A 25,197-nucleotide genomic window follows, 5' to 3' on the forward strand; every position below is an offset into this window, starting at 1 on the left:
ATACTTGACAGCGATTGAAAGGTCCCTTTAATCGAGGCCACAGAGCCCTTATTAAGGGCATGGGTCGGGGTGCTGGGCCGTGCCCGGCATAACGGCTTCATTAAACCCTGCGAAAACTAATATTTATGGAATCAAATTTATGGAGGCCAAGGCTGAACTTGTGGCCTTTAATGTGTGTCGGGAGCTCAAATCCAGCCGGCTCCAGGGAGGAGGGGCTGGGGACAGGGAAGGAGACCCCAGCGGGACAGGATGGGACAATGAGTAGTGGCATTCCCCAGAGCTGGCGACAACCTGGGCCAGGGAGGCACCAGTGGCCCCATGCTGGAGTCTTGGGGGCCAGGGTCCCTGTGGTTCTCTGGGGGGCATTGGCACAGCTCTTTTTCTTGCTATCTTCACTCTCCTGTTTTTATTTATCCCCCATCCATTCTCCTCCATCCCCACCTTCCCTTGCCTTGGGAGCAGGGTAAATGGAACAGGATCTGTCCCTGCAGCAGGTCTTCACACCCACCTGATGCCCACTGGGGTGCTCATCCATCCATGAGCACAGACTGCAGGACACCCCACAGAGACTTACTGTGCAGCAGAATAGGGCTCATGAGCAACGTTCCTGAAGCATCCCTGGCACTGGTTCCCCTGAGTTGAGCACCCCAGGGAGAAGCAGAGACAGTCTGGGTGCAGCTGGTATCTGGGATGACCCAGGGGTGCAGGTGATGGTTTGCACCACCTGCTCCCCCTCTACAGAGTCCACCAGTCACTGGCACAGCCAGGTTGGGAATGTGTCCCCTCTGCCCCTTCCCATGATGTCTCCTCAAGCCCAAAGAGGACAGACAAGCCAGATGCCCTTACTGGGGTAATAAATCCTCCTCCTGAATGTGCTGGCATGCATGGGGGAACAGCATGAATCCCAGAACCAGCAGGGACTCGAGGGACCTGGTTTGCAACAGAGCAGCTCCTGGGCCAGGAGACAGAGCCCACATGAATGGATCAGAGGTTGCACCAGGGGACAACTTGGTGACAGCAGACATGAAACAGAGAGCAGTTAAGCTCCTGCTGCCCCAGTCATACCCCCTCAGCTAGTAGCAGGACTCTCCCTGAGGAAAAGTGCCCAGGAGGCAGACCTAAAGCTGCCAAAGTAAGATGCTTGCAGATGGGAGAATGCAGGATATGTAGTTACGGCTGTTGGAACAAGCTCCCCATCCCATGTCTTCTCCTCACCACCCACTCTGCCCTGCATGCTGCTCCCTTAGAGAGGAAATATAAAAAGCAACCGTTTGCACTTGCTCTGTGGCTGATTGGCTGTGGTCCAGCAAAGGCCCTTTCATTCCCCTTCCATAAGACACAGGGGCTGCTCCGGATGTTTTTGTTTCCCCCTTGCTGACCAGGAGAACAGGCAGCATGACTGCAGCTGGCCCAGCCCCAGGGAGCAGGGCAGCTGGGGGCACAGGTCTCTGCCCCAGGAGAGCAGCACCACGGGCTGCAGCCTGCCTGTTGCCTGTTTTTCTGCCTGCTGTTTTAGGACCTAACTTGGGCACAGGAATGAGGTCCCAGTCCCAAAGGAAGCATGTGGACACAAGGGCTAGAAGAAGAAGAGAGCAGGAGTTAATGGATGGATGGGTTGGCTGTGAAGGGGCGGAGGTGGTGCTTTGTGTCCAGGGAGCACCTGTAATTTGCTCCAGAGCTGCCCCCAGGCCTGGAAGCATTCAGTGTGTTAGTGTTTTGGTTGTCTCCTGCTCTTTGGAGGCCCATATCATCTGCCCAGTAACCATGGTGGAGGTGTCTGCTGCCTTTGCCAGCCTGTTGCTGCAAGGGCTTCACTTGGCTCCAGGCACCAGCGCATGGTGTAGGACAAGGAGAACATGGGCTCCAGCCCTCTCAGCTTACTGTGCCCCCATGATCTGGGTGTCCTCTTGTGCACGCCCCAATCCACATGCTGCTGCTCAGGGTGAGGCACAGCATGGTCTGGGAGCTGCCGTCACACGCCACAGCAATGAGCTGCTGCCACCTCCTCTCTGTCCAGAGCTGCTGCAAGCCCCTGGGACAGCAGGACCAGACTGAGGAGGACCCAGCAGCACCAGGGGTTGCACCCCTTCCTGGACATTATAGGCTTGGTGGGACAGAGCAGGAGAGGGACACAGCCAGACACAGCCCTTTATTGAAAACCCACATGACAGCAGTCAAATCCTACAGCTCTGCCAGAGCCTTGGCTGTCCCACACCCACTGGCAGCATCCTTCCCACTTCCCCAAGGTCCAGCACTGGCTTTGCCATGAGAAGAACCCTGGGCAAGCTCTGCACCAGGGAAGAAAAGCTGTTTTCAGAGGCACTCTTGAAGAAAGGAGCTCCATTTCCTCAGCTGGAGGTACCTTGGGAGGGGACCATGACCTTGCACAGGGTTCACCAGGAGATGCAGGAGAAGAGGCAGAGGATGCATGGGTGCCCTGCACTCCCTTTCTCGGATGCTGGGGGGAGCAGAGACCATCAGGGAGGGGTGGCAGAAACCTTTCAGCTGAAGAGCCCCTTTGCCTTCTTTGGCTTGGCCTTGGCTGCAGGCAGCCGAGGTTTCTGAGCTGGGGAGCAGGCTGGCTGCAAGCAAAGAGAAGGTAGAGTCAGTGCCCCCTCAGAAGGCAATGTCAGGGGTCATGCAGGATGGGTGCATGTGTGCAAGCAGTGACACACCTGTCATCCCTGTTGTGAGAGTGCAAACCACACACACGTGTGCAATCACACGCTCCCCAGTCAGGGCACATGGGGTAGGATGGGCTAAGAACCAAGCTGAGACCCCCGGGCCATCCTGAAGGGGCACAGGGCTTGGATGTGAGGTGGGAAAGGATGTGCGGGCCCCATCTGCCATTGGTACAGAGAGGCTGTTTCTAGAGCTGCACTTACCGTGGTTCTCTCTCTGTAAGATGTTGTTTCATCCTCCTGGGATGGAGAAGGTGAATGGGGGTCCCTTGTGATTTCTGCAGCGGACACCAGGTCTGCATCGTCCTCTGGTACCAGTAGAAAAAGATGCAATTTTAGATTGAGATGAGGGAGCATGGGGCATTGCTGATACCCACTCCAGGAATTATGGTTGCATGGGGGAAAAGCAAAAGGAGAGACTTTTGCATGGGGGGAACTGCACCTGAGGCCACGCTCCCCTTCCCTGAGATATGGGGCTCAGCTGTATGGGGGACAACTGCTTCGTGTACTCCCCATCCCACAGCCAAAGAGCTCCTCACCTGAGCACTGCCGTTTCTGAGCCTGCTTGGCCTCCTGCTGCATCACTGCCGTGTAGAGCTGCTGTAGAGCAGAGGCAAACGCCTGCCCTTCTCCTGCACCAAAGATCTGGGGCAGCCTCTGCAGGAGAGAGCAGAGGCACCATCACCCTGCCAGGAAATCACCTGCCAGGTCACCCTGCCGCGGTGCTGCTGGGGGGGCAAAGAAGAGGCTGTGCCTCCCTCTGCCTGTCAGGCTCCATTTGCTTCACCCCAGGGACTGCAGCACAGCTTGCAGGAACAGCCAGCTCTGGCACTGGATAGGATGTGGCTGCTCCCCTGTTGTGCACACACACATGCACACACACATTCGTGCACACACCTGCACACCTGCTCTGACCAGTAGGCTGCCTTCCCATTTAGAGGGAGACTGCAGACTCTTTCATGAAATGCCAGAGATAAAATCACACTGGAAGTGCTCTGACTTCCCTGGCTGGAGCAGCAGGGGCTGCAGCTTGCAGACATGGACAGTAAGCCTTGGGCAGGGGCAGGACTTCGGCAAGAGGTGGGAACAGGGAGCCCCGGCCCGCCACTACAGCCTTCAGCATGTCTATGTGTGCAGCATAAGACATCTCCAGCGGCCCCATGGCAAGTGAGGGCAATGTAACAAGTTGGACGAGGGGTGCCCAGGTTTGCTCCCAGTCTGCCAGAACAGCTCCCACCTCCCTGCAAACATTTTTATTCCCTCCAGGCTTGACATAGGGAAGCCCCTCTCCTCCTGCCTGCACCCCCTGCCTGCCTGATGCCACTTTTACCCACTGGGCCATGCCGATGCACATGGCAGACCTTAGCTGGCAGGCCGGGAAAGCGCCACACTCCAGTGGGAACATAACACAGCTCACAGAGAGCAAACAAACATGTACAAGGATGGGGAAATGCGTGTGTGCCCTGGAGGGGGTGGCTGTGGGGGGTGTGTGGAGCACAGTGTGGGCATACACGTGCAGGCGAGTGTGAGCATGCTGACGTGCATGGGGACTGTATGTGCAGTGGTGTGCAGATGAGCGTGGCTGGGGATGCACGCGTGGCTGGTTGTGTGGCTGTGTATGTGTGTGTGTGTCAAAGGTCTGCACACTAATCTCTGCCCTGCTCCACACCCAGACAGCAGGAGAACAAAGTGTAACAGATAAGGCAGGATCCTCTCTGGGCCAGAGGAGTGGGGAGGGGATGGGGACACTCAGACCCACTCAAGGCCAAAGTCCAAAGCCTGATCCCAGCTTCCCAGTGGCAGACCGGGTGAGCTGAGCCCTCCTCCGGCTGCTCTCTGCCAGATAGGTGGGAGGACAGGGCTGATGCCAGGATGAGTTGGCTGGTGCCCAGAAAGACACCTTCCATGCAGGTCTCATCCCTTCTGCTGCAGTTGTGGGCACGAAAGGCCCCTTAGCTGCAGGATATGCATGGCACTGGCCAGGCAAACACAGGTCACCTCCTGTGTCCCTGCCCACTGCCACAGGAGGGAGCGATACTCTGGTCCCAGCAACCTGCCAGCATCCCTAGGGTTGCTTGCCACTGGGCAAGCACACCTCTCAGTGCCTTACTGCCCAGCCTCCAAGCCATGAGCTGTGATGGCCCATCACAAGGTCTCAGGGAGGAGGAGGGATGCTGAGCACCTCAGACACCCTGGGGATGCTCTTGCCCTTGGTGTCTCACCCCACGGGGCCAGGGTTGCACCCAAGATTGCAAAAGCAGCATCCGAGGTTGGGAAGGCAACTGCACTTCAAAGGCAGGAGAGGGGCTGACAACTGGTGGCCGACACAGCCCAGATCAAAGGCGCAAGCTGGAGTCATAATTCAGAGAAAAGCAAACAGCAGCTCCCAGGAAAGCCAGGAATGGCAGTGAAGTGAGCAAAGTGTACTAGATAGTGTTGTGTGGGTCAGTGCCCCAGGAGGGCAGGAGAGTCCCCTGCAGAGCCAGACAGCCCTGGATGCCACTAATCTGGTGCCCACCCCCTCTCCCTGCCAACAACGGGTCCTTGGGGAATGCCAGGGCAATGGGGCAGGCTATGCATCCAGGTGTAGGGTGCTGCCCATCCCCCTCTGCTCCAACCCATCCAGGATGGCACCTGGGATGTGCCTCGAGCTCCAGGGCTGCTCAGTCTGCTCCTCTGCACAGCATTCAGGTGAGGATCTGAGCAGGGCAGCTGCTCACTCAGTGCTCAGTCCCAGCTGCCCAAAGGGATGGGACAAACCATCCTTGCAGCCACCTAGTGTCCCCAAGATCAGCACCCACGCACACACTGAAGTGGCACCCTGGGGAGGCACTGGGAGAAGGGTACCTAGCACCCCTGGGAGAGATGGGCATCTGGGATGGCACAGGGGTCTGCAGGTGCAGGGCACCTGCTGCCCACGCCCGCGGGAAAGGCTTAGCTCCAGCAAGCCCAGGGTGGAATTTGGGAGTCAGCGGCCACTTCCTGCCGCTGCCCTTCCCGGCGGCTGGAGCCCGCGGGCTCAGGGCCATGGGGCGGCCGGAGCCGGCCCGCGGCGGGACGGGGAGGCTGCGCTTCACAGCCCCGGAGGGAAATGGGTTATAACCAGAGCTGGAAGCGTTTCCCTGCAGAGCTGTGACTCAGCAGGGAGCGGAGCGTGTTGTGCCAGCCACCGGCCACCTGATGGCCCCGGAGGCTGAGAGGGACAGCGAGGTGTCCCTGGAAGGGGCTGGATGGGGGACAAGCCCTGGCTACTGGTGATTTTCTCCTTCCTCCTTGCTCCACTGCTCCAGCACATCCCGAAGCTGAACCCTGCTGCAGACAACTTGTCCCCGCTGCAACATCAGGCTTGGCCTCTGGTGACTTGTTTTTCCCTGATTACCCATCTCCAGGATAAACATGACGCCTGAGGTCTGGGGAGCAGCACGGGCAGAGAGCTGGCAGCTGGGGGAGTGCTGTCCGGGTTGCTCACGGGGCTTGCCAGGCACCGGGAAGCGATGCCTGAGGAGCTGGCATGGCTTGTCCCGCCTGTTATGACTACCTGGCCACAAGGCCAAGTGGGATGCCCCAGTATCAGGAGGGACTCAAGGCTGCGGTAGTGGCACGGGAGGCACACCCTGAACTGTGATTAGTCCAGCCAGGAGGGGTGCCCGGTAAAGGGGGGCAGGTGCCTGACCTCGTGCTGGGAGCAAGCTGTGCTCACTGACAGCCCTGCAGTGTGGAGGGGCAGCTCAGGGGGAACTGGGCTGCAGCCTCACTCAGTGACCCCCATCCCAAGAGGGCTCTGCTATGAGGCTGCACCCCAGTGTGGAGAGGCAATGGTGGGCAGGGCATGGCATCTATCTCCAAAGCATGCTGCCTTCACCCACCCCTGCCCAGACTCCCTTCTCAAGAGGCCATAAGAGATGGCAATTTGGATGTCCTCTTTACAGCATGAGCAGAAGGGGCACATCACCAAGCCCAGCACCACACCACCAACACAGAAGCATCACCTTTCCCTGGCCCAGGATGGGTTCGCAGGCAGGCTGGACTGTGCTGGGCCCCCAAACTAGTGCCAAGCACCAGAGTCTAAATTGGTCATGCTCAAAGCTGGGGACTGACCCTTTCATTATCACACCAGACGTTCAAAGCGGTTACCAACATTCTTCACTACAAATCCCACATTCCTATTTTTTAATATATTTTTAACTGGAAAACAGAGCGAATGGGCCCTGTTTGGAAATTACAGCCTGGCTGCTGTGGCTTGTATGTCAGATCTGCCCACATTCCCGTGGCCAGCCTCAGCACATGCTCCTCAGAGGCACACTTAATAATTCCTGCCGGGGGCAGGAGCCAAGTGCTGTGGGCCAAGGGGGGGGCATGGCTTCCCCAGGCCGCCCCCGCCAGCAGGCTCCATGGAAGCGGTGTGGTGGAGTGGCAGCCCAGGAATGGCAGACTGGCTCTCCAGCAATTGGAATGGCTGTCATCACACTGGCATGGGCAAAGTCTGATGATGCTGTGTCAATCCATGCAGGGCAGGGGAAGAGCTCCATGACTGGAGTGTTCCTGTGCCTTGTGGCCAGGCTGCCCTTGGCGCTCTCCCCTGCCATGAGTTTTGTGCATGCTCCTGGGAATGGGGATGCTGGATCTGTGGATGGCTTGCTGGATCTGTGCTGGGCATCTCTGCCCATGGTTGTGCCAGTGTCAGTTAGGCTGGAGAGGGATCCACTCTGGGATCCAGAGAGATGCTCAACCAGCCTCTGCTAGTAGCACTGGACCAAGGGATCCCAGTAGAATCTGTCTGCAGGAAAATAGATGGAGAGGGTTGAACTGTTCCATTCCAGCTGGGATCAAGGGCAGAGAAAGGTGGGACTTAACTCCCTGGGATGAAGCAGGCCACATAAGCCTAGTCTCTTGCCCCAGCTCCCTGGTGGGGCAATGACCCCTCTTCTTGGGGCCAAGCTCCCTCCAGGCCCCCCGAGATACCTTACATTGACCACTGATGCCCTTTCCCAGCTCGTCCAGCTCTTAGATGTGCTTGCACATACCCACCCCAGCCTTCAGCAGTCCCTGGGGCACTCCAGCAGCAGGTGGCTAAAGGACCAGCTCTGACCTTGCACTATCACTGTACCCTACCATGCAGCCCCAGGGGACACACACCAGCAGCAGCTAAGAGAGCTGGCAGTGCTGCCAGCCCGCCCTTGAAGCAGGCACGGGCAGGATGGCCAGGACTTCACAGGCAGGCAGCCAGGCTGAGCACACCTGACAGGAAGTGGCAGTGCCGGCAGGGGAAGGCAACCGGAGAGCTGCTGAGAGGTGAAGGGGTCACCCCGGGGAAGAGCGGGTGGTGAGGCCAGGACAGGCGAGCATCCCAGCTCGACCCAGCCCAGCGCAGCCCAGCACGGCACAGCACAGCACTCCTCCCAGCACCGCTCTGGCCCTGCTGCAAGCAATGTTTTCCTTTCCCCCTGATTTTAGGGGCCTTTCCAGCAAGCAAATGTCAGGCACATAAAGGCCGGCACTGTGAGAGGAAGATGGAGCGAGAATGCCTGCCCGCGTCCCTCCGTAAGTGCTGTCTCACACTTCATCAAGGCAGCCTTTGCAAGCGAGGCACACGCTTAACAACCAGCAGTCTATGTTGGCCGGTGACCGCAGCAGCCCTGCCGCTCAATACCCTTTTCTTTCTCCTTGTGCTGTTTTTGTGGCTTGGGTTACAGCCTTTCTCGCAGACACTGAGCAGAGGGGCGTGGTGGCAGCGAGGCTCTGCATTGTGCTGCCACCACGCTGGTGTGATGCTGGTCCCCCCAGTGAAGGGATGCTGGGGGGGTCCTGACCCTGCCCTGCCCACCCGCTCCTGCATCCAACTTCCAGGGACAAATCCCAGGGAAAGGAGGGTCAGCAGCAGCGCAGAGGTAGGGCAGGAGGTTGCAGCATCTTCTCCCCAGTCATGTGAGGACCAGCCTTCCAGGCCCTAGGGCTTGGCAGAGGGCTGATGGGGAGCGAGGGGTTCCAGTCCCCAGTGGGGACAGTCCCTCCCCCATGCCATTTGGAAAGAGGCCATCCTGCCACAATGCCCAGCAAATCCATGGACAACCAAGCCCTCCCACTGCCCAAGTGCCAACAAACTCCCTGAAAATAGTAGCATCCAGCACTAGCCTTGCCTCCCCACCCGGGTGCTGCTCAGGGTCTGGAGGTAGCTGCTGGTGTCACCCCCACATCCAGCCTGACCATGGGCACCTGTCCTCCTGTCCAGCAGCCCATGGAGCAACAGCAGGAGAGCCTCTGGGGAAGCTGGCACCGGGTACCAGTTTGGCAAGGGAGCTGGACAAGGAGGATGCCCTGAAGAGCAGCAGGTTCCAGCATGCCAGGACTAGTGAGGACTTGCTGCTGGCTTCCAGGAAGGCAGAGTCACAGGCTGATGGCACCTACGGGCATCACCTCAACCAACCCAGCCCATCAATGACACCAGCTGTCTTCTCCACAGTCAAGAGAAGAAGATGTGGAGACCTGGTGGCCAAGTGTGCCTCCTGTCCCAGGGGGACAGCTCAGGACCCCTCTTATCTGTGATGAAGTTGGGTGGCTCATACTGCCTTGTTATTTTAGTCTGACTTGGTGAATATGGACACATCATCCAGGCTTATTATTGTAGGGTTCCTCCGCAAAGTGTGCCAGCTCATGTGGGTTTATTATTGTCTGCCCAGGAAAGCTGGACACATTGCACTGGTCTGTTATTGTAGGGTTGCTCAGGAAGGCCAGCCAGCTCATCCCAGCTTGTTATTATTGCACAGAGCTCATGGGGGGCTGGCCAGGAAACTTCCTGCAAAGTGGGGTGACGGAAAGGGAGCCACACCTGGTGAATCATAAGGATGCTGTGTGGCGATAAGGAACAGTGAGGGGTGGGATCCAGCACTTTGTCTCCACCCGGCAAGGATAGGTCACTCATTCAAGGGCACAAACACATGCAGCTAACCCCTGGGACCTACGGGGCACTGGGGCTTGGAAGGCAGCAGGAGTATGGGTCAGGGCTGGGGGTTGGCAAAGCAGCCCTCAGACCCCTTGAGAAACAAAATCTGGGGGTGATAGAGGGATATGTGCCTGACAACCATGGAGATGCTGCACCCAGCGCATCCCTAAACCTGGCACACAAGGGATTAGCTGAGCTAACAAGGCCCAGAGCGGAAGCTGGGGCTGAGCCAGGTGGGATTAGGGGCTTTGGGGAGAATCTGGGTGCGTTCAGGACCAGGTTGAGCAGGAGGCAGCTGCTCCACCCTTGTGGCTTTGCAGTTCCTCCCAAGCATGGGTACAGCTGGAGGGGCAGTCCCTGGAGATGCTGCCCCATCATCACCCGAAACTGCAGCAGGAAGCATTTCTATGTGGGGCAGGGGGGCAGCAGGGCTCACCACTAGGCTGCCTCAGGCGGGTCCCCAGGCACATGGTCCCAGCAGGGTTGGGTCCAACATGCCCCAGCAGCCCTGGTACTGCCCCTGGCGCAGCCACTGAGTCACCATCACTTCCCCATGCTCTGTGACAGACTGTGTTTCCCAAGCATGGCAGCCTGCTGGTGTCCCTGTGGGCAGTGCCCAGCTGTACCAGGTGCCCAGGTGTCCCCCCAGGCAGTGCCAAGCTGTTCCAGGTACCCAGGTGTCCCACAGGCAGTGCCCAGCTGTGGTAAGTGCAGATGTTGGTCCCCAGCCAGGCACCAGGACTGAGTGTCAGGCGAGCTCTCCGTGCACAGCAGCAGCAGCAGGAGGCCAGCCAGCCCTGAGAGCACACAGCCCCTTCATTCATGGCAAAAAATAGCCCCCCGGGGTGTGGTCCCGCCTGGAAAAGCCCCCTCCAGCCCTGGCCAGCCCATGTTTATTCAGTATGGGGGGGACACACTGCCCTCTCCCTGCTCCCCAGCCCCGTGCACCATCTCCCTGCCAGAGCGGCTGTTCTTGGACATGGTTCCCCAGGTCCCCCCTGGCCAAAACACACAGGCTGGGGCGAGGGGGAAGGCAAAACCCTAAAAAGCACTAGGTTTGTCTCCAGGAGGAGCAGCCCCTGGTGATGTCATGAGAGTTTTCAAGCAGCCACATGAAAGGGACTCATTGCCCAGGAAATCCACAGGTCCATGATCCGTCAGCAATCTTCAGACAAGCCAGCGATTCTTCAGTGGGCCAGGAAGGAAACCTCGGGGAGCCCAAGCCAAGCCTGCCCTTGCCCCTGGAATAAAGCCTGCCCCCAGCCTCATGGCCCTCCAGGATCTCCAACCTGGCTCCACAATCTCTCTCTATCCCTTTCTCACCATCTGCAATTCACAGCAGCCCGATCTTTCTCTGCAAGAGGGTACCAACCTCTGCCCTGCTGTCCCTGGGCATCGAGCTTCTTCCTGTAGACTACCAGCATCCTAATCCCTGCTCTGCAGCCTCCAGAGTCTGTACTCCTACCCCTCAGACTCCAGACCCTTTCTCTCTGCTGATCTGGGGGGCAGCACCCCCATTTCCATGGTGATCCATCAGGTTGGGACTGGCAGGTGATTTAGGGCCAGGCAGCGCTGCCACCAGACAGTGGGGATGCAGCAGGGCAGGGGGTTCTCTTTCATGAGGGATTACGCTGGGGACAGCTGAGAACACACAAACGCAGCCCCCTCAGCCCCCTCCCCAAGAGCCAGCCAAGTTCTCGCTCTGCTCTGGCAGGCATTGCAGACATGGGCTCTGAAACCAAATCCACTGCCCTGGGCTTCCCCTCCCCATTTCCCATAGGTGCAGGATGCAGCAGCTGGAGTCATGGAGATCTGCCTTCCTCCTCCTCTCCATACAGGAGACACTCTTGGGATCCCATCCAAGCCCAGGATCCCAGCTCTGCACCCCAGGCTGCTCCGCACATCCCAGCCCCTCCATGGATCCTGCATCACATGCAAATTGGTGACAGAGCTGCCTCTCCTGCCCAGAAGGAGCTGAGTGGCAAGTGAAGATCAAGGGTGGTTTTGACTTCATGCCCCCAGCACCTCCCATGCATCATTTTAGGAGGCTGCAAGCAACCAGCCCATCCATCTGAAACTTACCCATGGAGACATTCTTCTGCTCCTCCTCTTGCTCCATCTCTCCCCACACAGGCGCAAGGTGACAAGACCCCTCTGCAATTCCAAAGGTGCCTGGGGGCCAGTGTGTACCCGAAGCTGGTGCCATGGCACATGGGGACACTGGTTGGGAAATCCGTGGTGGAGCAATGGGCATAGATGTCTTCACAGTGTGGGGCTGGGGCTCTTTGGGGCCAGCTGAGTGGTGACAAAGGACCCTGTGACTGAAAACCCTTGACCTCAGCAGAGAGAGGGTCTTCGCAGAAGGGCCAGCTCTGAGCAGACCACAGCCTGGGACATCTAGGATGTGGGGCATCTCTATCCTGCTGGTACCCAAATCCATCCATGACAGCGCTGGGCTCACAGAAGGGACAGGGACAGTGGAGAGGAGATAGGAGCCCTCCGGGGTCATTACAATTCTCTCAGGGTTGTTCCCTCTCTCTCCTGGGCCTGGGGTGGGATGTTTGCTGCTGCTGTCTCTGTCTCAGTGAAGAGAGGGGACTCAGTCTCTGTGACTGTCAATCAGGGACTTTTCACCAGAGCTAAAAATGCACTCACAGAAGGAAAACAAAATAAAAGCACAAAACAAAACAGAGAGGTGAAAAATTCCTTGATATTTCTCTCCTGTGAATCCCCAGAGCCAGCAGAGAGGCGAGAGCCCCCGGAGTTTGTCAAGCAAACACTTTCACACCCTTGGCCAGGCTCGGCATGCTGCCGCTGGAATGCCAAATATATATTTAAGCCCTGCTCATCAAAGGACTCTGTTCGGAGTCGGTTTCGGGCAACGTGCATGTGGGTTTGGCCCAGAGAGAAAACCAGAGATGAGGAGAACATTTCTTGGGAATGGGAGACAGCTCATGTGCATACACACTCACACGCGTGAGATAAATGACAACCTTCAAGGTCGTGTGGCTGTAAGGTCACGGGCTGGGCACGAGATACCTGCCCGCTGCAGCACTCACCCTTATCAGCGCCTGTCGCACTGTGGGGTGGGGATGTTTAGGCTGGAGGGAGGCCAGCAGCCATTCTGCATTCCAGTGCTATAAACTTTGTCAAAGCTAAATGAGCTCAGCCAACAAAGCCAGGGTCCAGTGAGATGAGCAGAAAGCAGCACTTCGGGAGAGGGTAAGACTGCGGGGACAGAGAAGGCTGGTCAGGGCTGTGCACCCAATGACAAGGTGATGAGTATCCTCAGCTTGGGCACAGCACCACGCAATAGTGAGATGCAGATACAGTGCTCCTGCAAGTCCAAGGCTGGTGTTTGCCAGGGTGCCACAGATCCTGGTCTGCCTTCCCCTGGCACTAGCTGCACTAGCTGCACTGGCCATCCTAGAGGACATCACTGCTCATCTGCTGCCAAACCACTCCCAGTTCTGAGCATGGAGGCACTGAGGGCAGGGGGCTGCTGGGCAGCATCTGTCCTATAGCTCCTCCTTCCGGACATGGCTTTGATGGAAAAAGGTGGACACAGCAAAGAGCACTTTGGGAGCAGGGCTCTGGATGGCAGAGAGGAGACCCTTCCTGTATGGACCACTCCTGTTCCTCTCCCTCACATACATCCCCTTGGTTTGTTGCAGACAGCCCAGGGACCTATGCCCATCTCATGGACCACCTTAGCATCTGAGAGATGGGGGAGTCTCTGCCTTCCCCCTCCTCTTCTGTGTGGGACACGTTCCCAGCCATGGCACTGCCATGGCATTTGCAAAGCTCCAGTGCTGGCTGCAGGGCAAGACCAGAGATGCTCCTGCCCCATCTCTGAAAGCAGGTCTGGGAGCTGCCACACATGGCCAGGGCTGGAGTTGGAAGGGCAGGAGAGATCACTGCCACAAGCAAACAGAAAATGCCAGTGCTGTGAAATCAGGCATTACGCGCCTGTCGCCCACGGCAGGACCAGCCCATCAGGCTGCCAGGGAGACACTCTGGTTACGGCTGGGGCAATCCCAGCACCGGTGGGGCCTGACCCTGCACAGCCATGTCCCTCAAGATGGGTTCATCTCCAGGTGAGTGGAGGGATTACTGCTCCACCACGGTTGGATTTCAGGCACCTGCCGCTAATAAAACACTCTGTCAGGGCACCTTCGCCCTCTCAGCCTTTGGAGAAAGGGACAGGGTCCCTGTGGTGCTGCCTAGGGGGGACACAGAGGGCTGGGAGAGCTGGGAGCCATGGCCCTGACCCTGCCCCATGCTGCAGTCCTCCACCTGGGGGAGCTGGGAGACGTGGGTCCAATGCTGCCCCATGCTGTTCCCCTCCACCCAGGCAAGTAGATTACCCCTTGCTGCTGCAGCCCCTTTCATCTCTGTCCTGCCACGTTCAGCCACTGTAGCCTGAGTTGCTCCTCACTTTCAAGGGCAGGGATCCCAGCCTGTGCTGGGAGAGATGCTCTGAGCCTCACCACTCCCCTGTGGGCAAAGACCTCCTCAGCTCTGGTAACCACTGCTTTTTCCAGCCCCCTGCCCACTCATCACACTACTCTCTCCATTCATGCTTGCCTTGCTCTGAAGGGCTCACCCACTCCTTACAATCTCCAGACAGCAAAACCATGCCCTTTGGCTAAATACAGGGTTTTTTAAAAGCTTCACCATTTTCCTCCCTTTTTTTCTAGGCATCTTCTTCCATGCAGCACTATCTGTCATCAGCAGCACTGGAAAACAAGGTACCAAGGGTCCCTGCTTCCAGCTGCCCTGTGCTCATATCAAAACTGACCTGCTTGCAGGCCCTCTCTCTTGGACCACCATAACCTTCCAGCCTAAAACTGGTTTATCTTTAAACTTATCCACAACAGTGTGTTCCAATATATTGTCTCATATATGGCACTAGGTTACAAAATCCTCATCGATTTAAACTCCTGCCATCACCATGGCCAGGTCTTTCTGCAGCCTCAGAGGAATAATAGGGGACCTCTAGAGCCCATCCCTGCACTGCCATCAGCTGCCATCATCTCAAAACATGAGCTTGTCATCAGCAGACATACAGTGATATTCAGGGAGCTGTTTCTTTGGCCCCCAAAAACCCCAGCTCTGCCAGTAGTGCCAAAGTTGGGGAGCAGGGTTCGCTTGAATGCTCCAGGAGCTGAGGCTGGGGAGAACCTCTCCAAACATCTGGCTCTCCAAGTAGACATCAGAAGCAAGGCAAGGACTGGGCTGCTCCTCGCTCTGCCCAGGCTGGCCCCTGGAGGTGGTATCTGCAGCCCACTGCCTCCTACTAGGCTGCACATCTGCAGCCACCACCCGTTCAGGAGAACAGGAATCAATTACAGGGCTGGCAAAGGCAGGGTTGCTCCAGGGCTGGCACGTGGCATCAGTTCCAGTGGCCACAGCGCACGTGGCATGGCACCGGAGGCAGCCGGCTGGGTGCAGATGTGCCACTGGCTCATGGGGAAGAGGCAGGGGAACCACTTGAAAGACATGGTATGAAAGTGCTGGTAAACCAGGGCCACTCCTCTGCTCCTCTGGCTTCATGTGCTATTTATAGTGCTCTGGGTGCCCACCGTGGGGGAGTTCAACCCCTAGGGTGCAGACTTTTGCCAAGCCAGCCATCCTGTCTGCCATGCAGCTCCCCAGGCCCCCAGCAAAGTCCTGGACCCTCCTGATAGCTAAGATGCTCTAGGGTGGGCTTTGACCCAGCCCATCACAGGGATTCACAGCATGGATGCATCATTCTGCTCTGGAAGGACCAGCCCACATGCAGCACCCTCAGACAACCAGCATGTATAGCAGGAACATATGGACAAGCCCTGCCACACCTGTCTGGTGACAAGGAGAGACCCAGCCAAGCCATGATCACTCCTTGGAGCCACACTGTTAGTAACTCCAGGTGGCTGCAGCTGGGGTGGGGGAAGATGTCCGTGCTCTCTCCAGGGCTGAGTGGAAAGGCTGTGGGGAGGCTCCCCTCAAGCTTGTACGCTGGTTTCCTTGTTACATGGGAGGGATCAGGCTCTGGCCCTGTGCCCCAGCACCCAGCAATTTCTGGGCATTTGCAAGGGCTTCTTGAGTCTCTGAAGGCAGAGGAGAGCTGAGCTTATACTAGTGAAATGTGATTCTGCTAACACACACCTCGTGCGGGCTGCCAAAGCTTTGGGAAAGGTGGGAAGCGAGGAAGAGGATGAAGAGCAGCAGTGATATGCCCTCACTGTCTCCCACAGTGCTGACCCCACATCCTCTTCTCCTGCCAAGCAGCACATCCAGGCATGACTGTGTATAATCCCAGCTCTGCACCTGACCCCAGCTGTGTGTCTAACCCCACTCTGCCAACACCTGGAAGAGCAAACGTGGCTGTAGCCCCAGGTCTCCTCACCCCTGTAAGCAGAGGTTCAGGGGCTCCCAGTGTCTCCCAAGGTCTGCAGGGTGAGGATGCTGCTCACACATCCCAGAGCAATGGTGACCCCGGGGGGTAGGACTGTGATGATTGGGAGCAGGTGGCAGCTCCCAGTGCTCCCCCAGCCAGAGGCTGAGGAAGAGCTATATTTATTCCATCAATATGTGGGCAGCGGGAGGGGACCAGGGGGCTCCTCCAGCCTGTCTGCCCCATGCATGGCCAACCCTGTCCCGACACCAGTGACGACAGCAGAGTCCTTCTGGACCGTGTCTTTGGCACCCACGTGTCCTGATGACTGGCCCTGAGTGGACCCAAGTCCTTCCTTCCCTGACCACAGAGAGGAAAGTTTCCAAATTAAAAACCTAAAACTGGCGAGAGGGTGCCCATGGCAGGAACCTTTTAAACTGGCCATTAAAGTTTATAAGTTAGACGGGCACCAGGAGCAAGCGGCAGAGCTGCAGGAAAACAGCCGCCTCTCCTTGAGCAGCCTAACCACGGCTGTCCCCAAAGCCACAGGACTGACGTCACAGCATGACTTCACCTCCATCTTCCACTGCCTGGCCAGCCCCAGCCCCGTGTTTACCCCTGCCCATCCCTGCTGCTGTCCCTCACAGCCCGCTTTTCCCTTTGAGGTCAGTCGGCAGCCCCGGGGCCTGGCGAGGAAGAGGAAAAGAGCAGAGAGAAGGAAACCAAACCTCAGCGTCCACAAGGCGGGCTGCAAAACACGGAGCCCCAGCAGCCGTGCTGCAGGGATGGCGAGCTCTGTCCCAGCCCTCCTGTTTCTCCTTCAGCTGCATCCCCCACTTCCTGCCTCTAAGCTGCTGGAAAAATTACTGCAGCCAGGGCTATGCCCACTGTTATTCTCCCATTTTCCCACAGACAACACATTCTGTACTGTTGGCAAGATGGGCTGGGGGAAGGTATTGGATCCAACTTGTTGTCCTGTCCCACCCTAGGATGTTGATATACACTGCAAGTACCTGAGAAATCACAGCCTCTATTCCAAGAGGTGAGACACTATCGAGTGGGTCAGTGGCACAGCCTGTCCCCAAACCCAGCTGGGAACATGTGGCTACCCCTGGGTAAAGTACAGCCCGGGGTTTCAGCTAGAAGACCTTTGGGAGTAGCAGAAACAGAAGCCTCAGGTGCCTGGGCACAGACAAGGCCAGCACCTCCCTACTCTTCCCTGCCAGTACCTCCCCACTCTTCCCTGACACCACGAGGGCACTTCAGCTCTAGACCTCTCAAAGATGAGCCACTAGCCTCAGTCAGATGTTGCAGGTGCATGTGGAATGCAGGTTTGCCTTATATGGCAGGGTGGTAGGATGGATGTGGGGTATCAAACCCCATGGGCAGTGATACTGGAAGAGCCCTGAAACCATCCTGAACGATGTGCTCAGCTTGGAGACCCATGTTGTCAGGACATGGGTGAGAGCCACAAAAGCCACACGAGTTCAGGAGGGGCAAGACTGGGGGCTGTGTGGCCGCAGAGCTGCCTGCAACAAGCCCAGAGCACAGGTCAGAACAGGCTGGGAAAGCCATCGTCCCCATCAGCTGCTGCTCGGAGCCTCACGGGGCACATGTTGCCCGCTGTCACCTCCCAGAGAGGTTTGTGGGTTGCATTTATAGACTTGTCCACAGACCATGGACCTTGTGCCTCTGGACCGCATAGTGCTGCCCCTGCATCTGGAGCATCTCCAGGGCCAGGAAGCATCACCAACCCCCTGTGCACCCCAGTGAGTCAGTGCACACACACAAGCCACTCACACACCTCCCCACAGGCATCGATCGATGGGGAAGCACACACACGTGCGCACACACACACACACACAAACACAGGGCAGCCTCTGCAAACAACTGCTTGTTAAGTTAAAATTAAACTCTGCACAAATATTGACCTTTGGAGGGGACACAAACTCTGCCAATATATTTACCAGTTTTATAAATGGGCCTGACCACAGTGCCCTATACGCTGAGGTGGAGGAGGTGAGGGCTGCAGAGGTGCCCAAACAAAGTGCATCCCCACCTTCCCCAAATGGGACTCTCCTCAAACAATGCCCCCCACTCTCCACAAAGTCCCCACTCCAGCCTGAAGGAAGATGGATGGTTGGTATGAGGATCCACTTTTTTTTCCCTCTAACTTGTGGTTTCTTGAGGGAGCAGCCAGCAGCTCACAGATAGCCCTGGAGCACCCAGGGGAAGCTCTTGTCACCTCTGGCCTCGTGAAATTGTTCAGCAGAGCAGTTCTGAAGCTGCTTCCAACCCTTCCAAACCTTTGCATTGACCAGAGCCTCACTGTCTGGCACCCACTGCCAAGCTCCGGTTGCCCAGGACTTGGGCAGGCGGCTCCACCCATGAGTGGGTCTGTGCCCCCTCTGCAGAGCATTCAGCACATCCTGGGTGGCGGTTCCCATCTTTGAAGGGGGACCCACATCTCAGGGCTCGTTCCTGCATCTGGGAAGGCTTTGGGAGCTGCAGAAACACCAGTAGCCTGCAGCTGGAGAAAAGGCACAGCACCCCTCTGCAGAGGGAAATCACCCCTCTCAAACCCACCAGAGCTCTCCCAAGGGGCCAGCATGCCCAGCTGAGCATAGTGGGTTTACAGTGGGAATGGGAAAATACTTAGGACAAGATGTTTCCCTGGGGATGGATACATCAGCTTGGCTGTCATGGGAGAAGATGCAAGCTCTTTTCTAGCCTACACCTATGGTAAAACACAGGAGGCAAGCTGGAATAAACAGTGGCTTTTGAAGGCAGAGGGTACAAATGGAGTGGCACGGGACACGAGAGTATTTTTCAAGGATATTAGTGCAAAAAGTTACTGTTGAATAGGTGGGCAATGAAGGAAGACATGGGGTACAGCCTCAGCTACTGGGTTTATGCAAGAGGAACACACTGGCCTGGGACTCAGTGAGGTGCAGATGATCCTGCACATCCTGAGGAGACGAGGATAGGGTCATTGTGTCTGGAGCTGTCATTGATCCTGAATCCTTGGGCAACGAGGATGACATGGCAGTGGGCACATGGTCTGGCTGAGCATGCACCAGTGGGCAGCAGAGCTCAGCATACAAGAAGGATAATGGAGGGTGAATTCAGCAGATGGCCCAAGGCGCTCAGCATGCAGACCCACGGCCATACATTGCCAGGAGAGGGGTGCAAAGAGGGTGTGCATGCAGCAGGCACAACTCCTGCACCAAGAGCAGTGCATGCACCATCTGGGCAGTGAGAGGAAGGCTTGTGCCCAAGTCAGCTGCCTGGTCCCTGGCCCCAGGGATGCAGGGAGGAGAGCACGACACATACAGCAGGGGATGCCCAAGTTCCAGCTCTCGGAAAGACTGAATAGAGTCTTATTCAGACTGATGTAAAACACTGTTAAAACACACAAAAATCCTTTGAGTAATGGGCGAGCGGGAAAGAGGCATCTATAATTAACAGTAACTGTTCGAGACGGTCGCTGCCCAGAGACGTGTACTGTGCAAAACCACTTGAAAAGACCTCGTCTGAAAGGCAAAGCCTGGGGTTTTTCAAGAAGCCCGTCATGTAACGATCCTGGCCCTTCCAAAATAATTCTGCCATATTAAAAAAAACCAAAACCTCAGCTTAATCACCCTGCAGCACTGGGACTGGAGAGCTCTGAGAGGAGGGGAAGGGAAGCACAACCGGCTTCCAATTAGAGCCTCATTAGAAAGGAAAGCTGAGGAGCTATTAGAAAGCTGGCCAGGAGTGAGCTGAGCCAGATGCCTGGAGACCCACTGCAGGAGGGGTGTCCCCATCACTCCTGCCCCTTCCTCTCTCCCCCCTCAGTGGGTGCTCTGGGATCCCCAGAGTGACATGGTTCCAACTGTGGGCACATGGCCTGAGCAGATGGAGAAGAGGTTGCTCTAGTGGCACGCCTAAAAGCCCTTGTGAAAGTCTTGGTCCTACACAGAGCAGAGTTTCGGGATGCTTATGGAGCTGGGCAGGGAGCGCTGGGGATGGGAGAAAGGGGAATTGGGACTAGAAGGATGCTGCAGCTGGAGATGGGAAGTGAACAAGGTCTGTAGGCTTCACTGCCTCCTCCCACCCTCAGAGGTGCAGAGCCAGGCCAGAGACTGCCCCAGCCTGTGTGTCCCTGTGAGACCAGGATGGGGTTCCCATCTCCGCCAAACCCTGTAGGAGAGACGACAGTCCTGCTGTGAGCACATACCTTCTCCTGCCCACCTTGCCATCTTCCCTGGCATCTCGGGTCCCTATCCCTTCCCATGCAGACCAGTGTTTCCTAGTGCCCAGTGCGCTGCAGCCCAAGGATGGGTGGTGCAGTGGCTACAGCCATTCATCGAAGTGCCAAAGTCCAGCTAGGTTGGAGTGAGTGCCAGAGCACCATTGCCCGCAGCACAGGTTCAGCCACAGCATCCACCCCAGGTTGTTTGCTTCATCACTCTGGCTTTAATTGTGCCCACCAGCCCTGCCTGCCTGGGCCAGGCAGTGGCATCTGCTCGCCTGCCTGCAGCTTGGCTCCAGGGCCGGCTGAGCAGGAGGCACGCTGCCCGGCGCAGCCTTCCCTTCCCATCCCACAGCCTGGGACCCATCCAACACAAAGTTAATTTCTAACCATGGGTAACCACCAGTGTCCCAGCTGGGATGATTTATCCCCTATCTGCCTGGGTCGGATTTATGAGCCACACATCCCCTAGGCTGTGATAAAGGCCATGTCTGTGCTCCTCCATCCCCCCCTTCCCGTAGCCACTCTGTGCAGACTCGCTGCCCACCCCCCCATTTACAAGCCTTTCCTCAGCGCGGAAATCTGACAGCCCGCAGAAGAACAGTAAACAGCACAGAAAATAGAACATGATGGAGGCCAAGGAGAGACATGCTGGCCAGGGAAGCCACAAATGGTTCCTGCTTTCAGGACCTGTTCAAGAAAGTAGAGTGGGATGTACCCTGGGCTCCCACCAGCCCTCAAAAAGGGAGAGGGGAGCTGCTATTAATAGCTGAGCATTGCTCACATGCAGGGCTGGATTGGATGATGCCACAGCCGTGTGGGAAGGAGCAGCCCTTGAGGCTGTGCTGGGTGGGAGTGGGCATTTGCCCTGCAAATGGGAATTCACATACAGAGTGGAAAATTCCTCATTTCATCAGTCCAGTGTGAGGCCAGGAGAACTGGGGACCTGAAGTGAGGTTAGGTGCTGCTATGTTTGCCCCTGTCAAGCAGCAATGGTTGGAGGGTGCCAAGGGAGGACCCAACTCTGCACCCACTTGTCCCAATCTGCAGACGGTGCTCGACAGCCCAGCGCCTAGGTCCAACGTCATGGGGGTGCCCTAGATTTGCACATCAGGCTGCTCCAGGGTCTGACCACAGTGATGATGAAGGCATGTATCACTTGGCTTCTTTTTAAACAAGATCTGAGGCTTCTTCCCCTGTGCCGGTAATACGATCAGCCCCTGAGCAGTTCTGGGCATTACTGCAGTGCTGGCAGCCTCCACAACAGGCTAGAAAATGTGCAGAGAGCTGCATGTACCTGGATCTGTTTCCTGCCCCTCTGCCAGCCAGAAGCCACCTTGCCAGAGCTCAGATGCTGTGTGTGCACTGCAGCAGCTGCAATGCTCAGAGCCTTGTGCGTCCCTGCCCTGACAGCTGGGATGGCATCACTCTCTGCACCACCACCAAGGGTGTCCAGTCCCACAATCTGTGTGGGATGCACAGCCCAACAGGCAGGCAAACAGGCAGGTAAACAGGCCAGATCCTGGCAACCTGGCCATACAGATTATGGTCCTGATCTGCACCAAGCAGCCTTGCTCAAAGCAGTCCTCTGCTAGTGGCATCCAGCTGGGGAGGGAGCAAGAGGCAGCAATGACAGCCCTGGGGTTTGCAGGATGAGGCTGCAAGAAGCAGGATGGATGAGGCTGCAGGCAGCATCCTGGCTCTTGGGGCTGGCACCACCAGCCCCCCGCCGTCCCCCAGCCCTCTGCAGTGCTGATAGCGGCAGCCCCGGCAAGGGAGAGAAGAGAGCCTTGTTCTGGGGCCAAGACTAAGGCGATTCAGTGCTCTGTTCCCATGAGGTTTCTCGGGTGAAACCTGGCTCTGTAATGGCTGTGTCTGTAAAACGTATGGAAATGCCCATAAAACCTGTATCAAATGCTATATGGATATATATGGATATATGGAGAGAACTATGAAATTAGGAGCACGCGGGGAATTGGGGCAGGACGGCTCCCTCCGAGCCGTAAAAACACACAAGTGAAAGGCAGGGGAAGCAGCAGAGCCGGCAGCTGCACAGACAGGCTGGCACGGTCAGGAGCCAGGGGAAGGGCACCCCGGCTCTGCATTATGCAGCTCTGCCAAGACCTGAGCCCATGAGAAGCCTCTGGAATGGAGGGACCTCTGTGGAGCTGCATGGGACAGATCCCTGTGTAGGTTTGGGGAAGCCTCGCAAGGGCTTCTCAGCAGCCCAAACCCTCACTATGGTTAGAGGCAGGAAGCCCAGATGTGGGTAGACCCCAGCAGTACCCCTGAACTTGGAAGCAGCTTGAAGATGAGCTGCCAAAGTGAGAAGTGAGAGGCTGGAGAGGGGAGATGCACAAAGGTCTCTGCTGTGGATGACAACAGCCCACAGTGGTATTGATGTCTGAGACAATAATCACTGACCCCAGCTGGAAAAAAAGGGCCAGCACCGGCTGAGCATGGTGAAGCAGCCAATGGCAGCCCTGGAGATCAAGCAATCTAAATGTCCCTTTAGGAATGCCCCATCCCCAAGGGTGAGTGACTAGAGCAAGCAATTTCTATTTCTGCTTCAAGGGGACACACCAAATGCAAAGCATATGCACAACCCCAAACGTGCAGTGCTCCTGAGGTGGGCCCACAGCACAAGGAGCTCTTGAAAGGGCTCTACTTGCCTGCTGGGCACCTCTGCTGCCCTTCTCTGCAGGAGTAGTGATGCATGGACAGAGGCAAAACGACTGGCTGAGGAGCAAGCAGAGCCTTGCTGCCATCAGCGTCCCATCACAGATACCTGCCATGAACCAGCTGGGAGGCCCTGTGCTCATATACAGCAGAGTCCCCTTTTCCTACTATCCCATCACTGCAAGAGCTGAGATTTTAGTAAAATTTCTAATCTATCAATAGATTTTGCAGAAAAATCATAAACATATTGGCAAACAGAGGGCCCTTGCCAAGGAGTAAGCAATAAATGTTGAGAGGAGGTGAGCTTTGGCAGTTTGCTGTCACCACTGATGCTGTTTGTTCCCCACACTGTGCTGGGGAGCACCCAGTTGGCTCCAGTCCCTCTTGCCTTGCCTCAGGGGGGGCTGGGGAGCTGGGACCCCAGCCCTTTGCTGCTCCCACCAAAACCTTTCACTACTTGTAGCCTTCCTAAAGCAAAACGCAGGCCCCCACCCCCAAAATTTGGGGCCTAACCCCACTCATCTGCCCTGATCCATTTGCCCTGAGAGCAGTGAGCATGGAGGGGTCTCTGCAGCAGGGAGACCCAGCGCAGGATCCAGCTGCAGGCACAACCCTGCTCCTAACCCACACAGGGCTGATGCTGTGGTGATGGGGGAAAGCTCCTTGGCTGCATCCCTGCTGCTTGACAGCCCCTGTTTGGCTCCTGCTGCATTGCTGAGCAGGGTGAAGGCTCAATGTAGATGCCAGCCCTGCTGCCTTGGAGGAGCCCTGTCACAGAGGCTGCAGCCAAGGCGATGCAGAGATGCAAGGCCAGGGCTGCAGTGATACAGTGCCTGGCATGCAGAGATGCAGTGCCTGGGACACAGAGATGCAGTGCCAGGGATACAGGATGCAGTGCTTGGGATGCAGAGGTGCAGTGCTGGATCCGCAGCCCCCCCTCCGCCGCCGCAGCGGGCCATCAGGCGGGTGCTGGCCGGAGCCAGGGCGCCATCTGCCGCGTCCCTGTCACCTGCCGGCGCGCGTGGCATGTCCCCAGACGTGCCAGCACCGAGCCACCCGCGTACCCTGCCTTAGCCTCTTCTCCGCGGCTTTGACACCCAGGGCATCCGTCTTGTAGCAGTGTGGCAGTCATGAGGATGCAAATGCTTCTGGGCTGTCCTCCTTTGGGCTCCAAGCCCGTAGTGCTGGGGCTGGTGGGGAGTTTGGGTTGTCCTACAGAATAAATCTGGGAAGCAGCATGCAGGGGGACATCAGCAGCAAAACAGACAGAGAGAGACAGAGAGGGGGCAAGAGATGGAGGGGATGGGAGGCACTCGAGACTCTCGTGGCACTCTACTCTGCATCACCAGAAACAGACCCTAATCAAGGGCTTCCAGAGACACTGGGGAGCTTTTGAGGGACAGGTTTACGGGTTACCCCACCAAGGCAGAGGTGCCATGGCAGGAACATGGCTGTAGGGGCTGGAGAAATGCCAGGTTGCAGGGGAGAGCAGCAACACTGGAGGTCCCTGTTCCCAGGCACTACCCGTGGGTCTGCTCATCTCCAAGCCAAACTAGGCAGCCACAAAACAAGGCAGCACTCAGGGAGAGCTGGTCCCCAAATTCCCACAGCTCATTCTGCACCAGCAACTGTGGCCCTTGCTCAGCTTTGGCTGGTGGCAAATTGGCACCTCCGGCTCCGCATGGTGCCACCTTCCAGGGCCTCACACTGCCAAGTAGTGGAAAACATGTAGGGGCCACACTGTTGAGGGATGCTACACAAATACGGATGAGGCCAAGTGGGTTCATGAATATTAATGTACATTTCAGCTTTCAGGAACATCACCACAGCACAAAGATCTAATATTACTCCCGGCCACGCAAATGCAGCAACATCATCATGTCAGCCCTGCCAGCACCGTCCCAGGGTGAGGGTGGGATGCCCATCTTCTGGACCCAGGCTCTTTGCTCAAGCCCTCCAGCAGCCTAGAGGAGTGCGATGGTAGCTGTGCTCTCTCTGCAACCCTGAGGTCCTAAAACATAGGTAGCAAGAGCCAGGCGGGCAGGGAGCTGGCAGCACTGTGATCGTGGCCATGGCACCTGCACCTTGGCAGGTACGTGGGTCGTGGTACCCCAGGAGCCAGCAAGGGATGCTGCCTGGGGAGCTGGGCAGCGTGTGGGGCTGGCATGCCCCGTGGCTGGGGAAAATTGCTCTGACTCCAGTCTCTCTGGGCAAGGGGTAGCCCAAGCTGGCAGGGTCTGCATGGGCCAGTCATGCTTTAGAAGGCATCATTGATGAAGGTTAC

At 57.1% G+C, this 25,197-nt stretch overlaps 1 protein-coding gene across 2 annotated transcripts in view; it reads right to left on the minus strand.

Annotated features, from left to right (window-relative positions):
* Window positions 1–2,121: 2,121 nt before the first annotated feature.
* Window positions 2,122–25,197, minus strand: part of NHEJ1 (non-homologous end joining factor 1) — a 44,721-nt gene continuing 21,645 nt past the window's right edge. Inside the window, exons 6-8 of one of the 2 annotated variants that reach the window (XM_018072737.2) lie at window positions 3,221–3,338; window positions 2,886–2,989; window positions 2,397–2,582 (exon numbers count right to left, since the gene is read on the minus strand). In XM_018072737.2, coding sequence (XP_017928226.2) covers window positions 2,502–2,582; window positions 2,886–2,989; window positions 3,221–3,338 — 303 coding nt within the window. In that variant the 3' untranslated portion in view covers window positions 2,397–2,501. Of the gene's footprint in view, window positions 2,583–2,885; window positions 2,990–3,220; window positions 3,339–25,197 lie in introns of both variants that reach the window. The other variant, XM_025895084.2, reaches the window with a different exon arrangement.

This window comes from Manacus vitellinus, unplaced genomic scaffold, assembly GCF_001715985.3.
Source record: "Manacus vitellinus isolate BGI_N305 unplaced genomic scaffold, ASM171598v3 scaffold_22_pilon, whole genome shotgun sequence".
In the NCBI taxonomy this organism is placed as follows: Eukaryota; Metazoa; Chordata; class Aves; order Passeriformes; family Pipridae; genus Manacus; species Manacus vitellinus.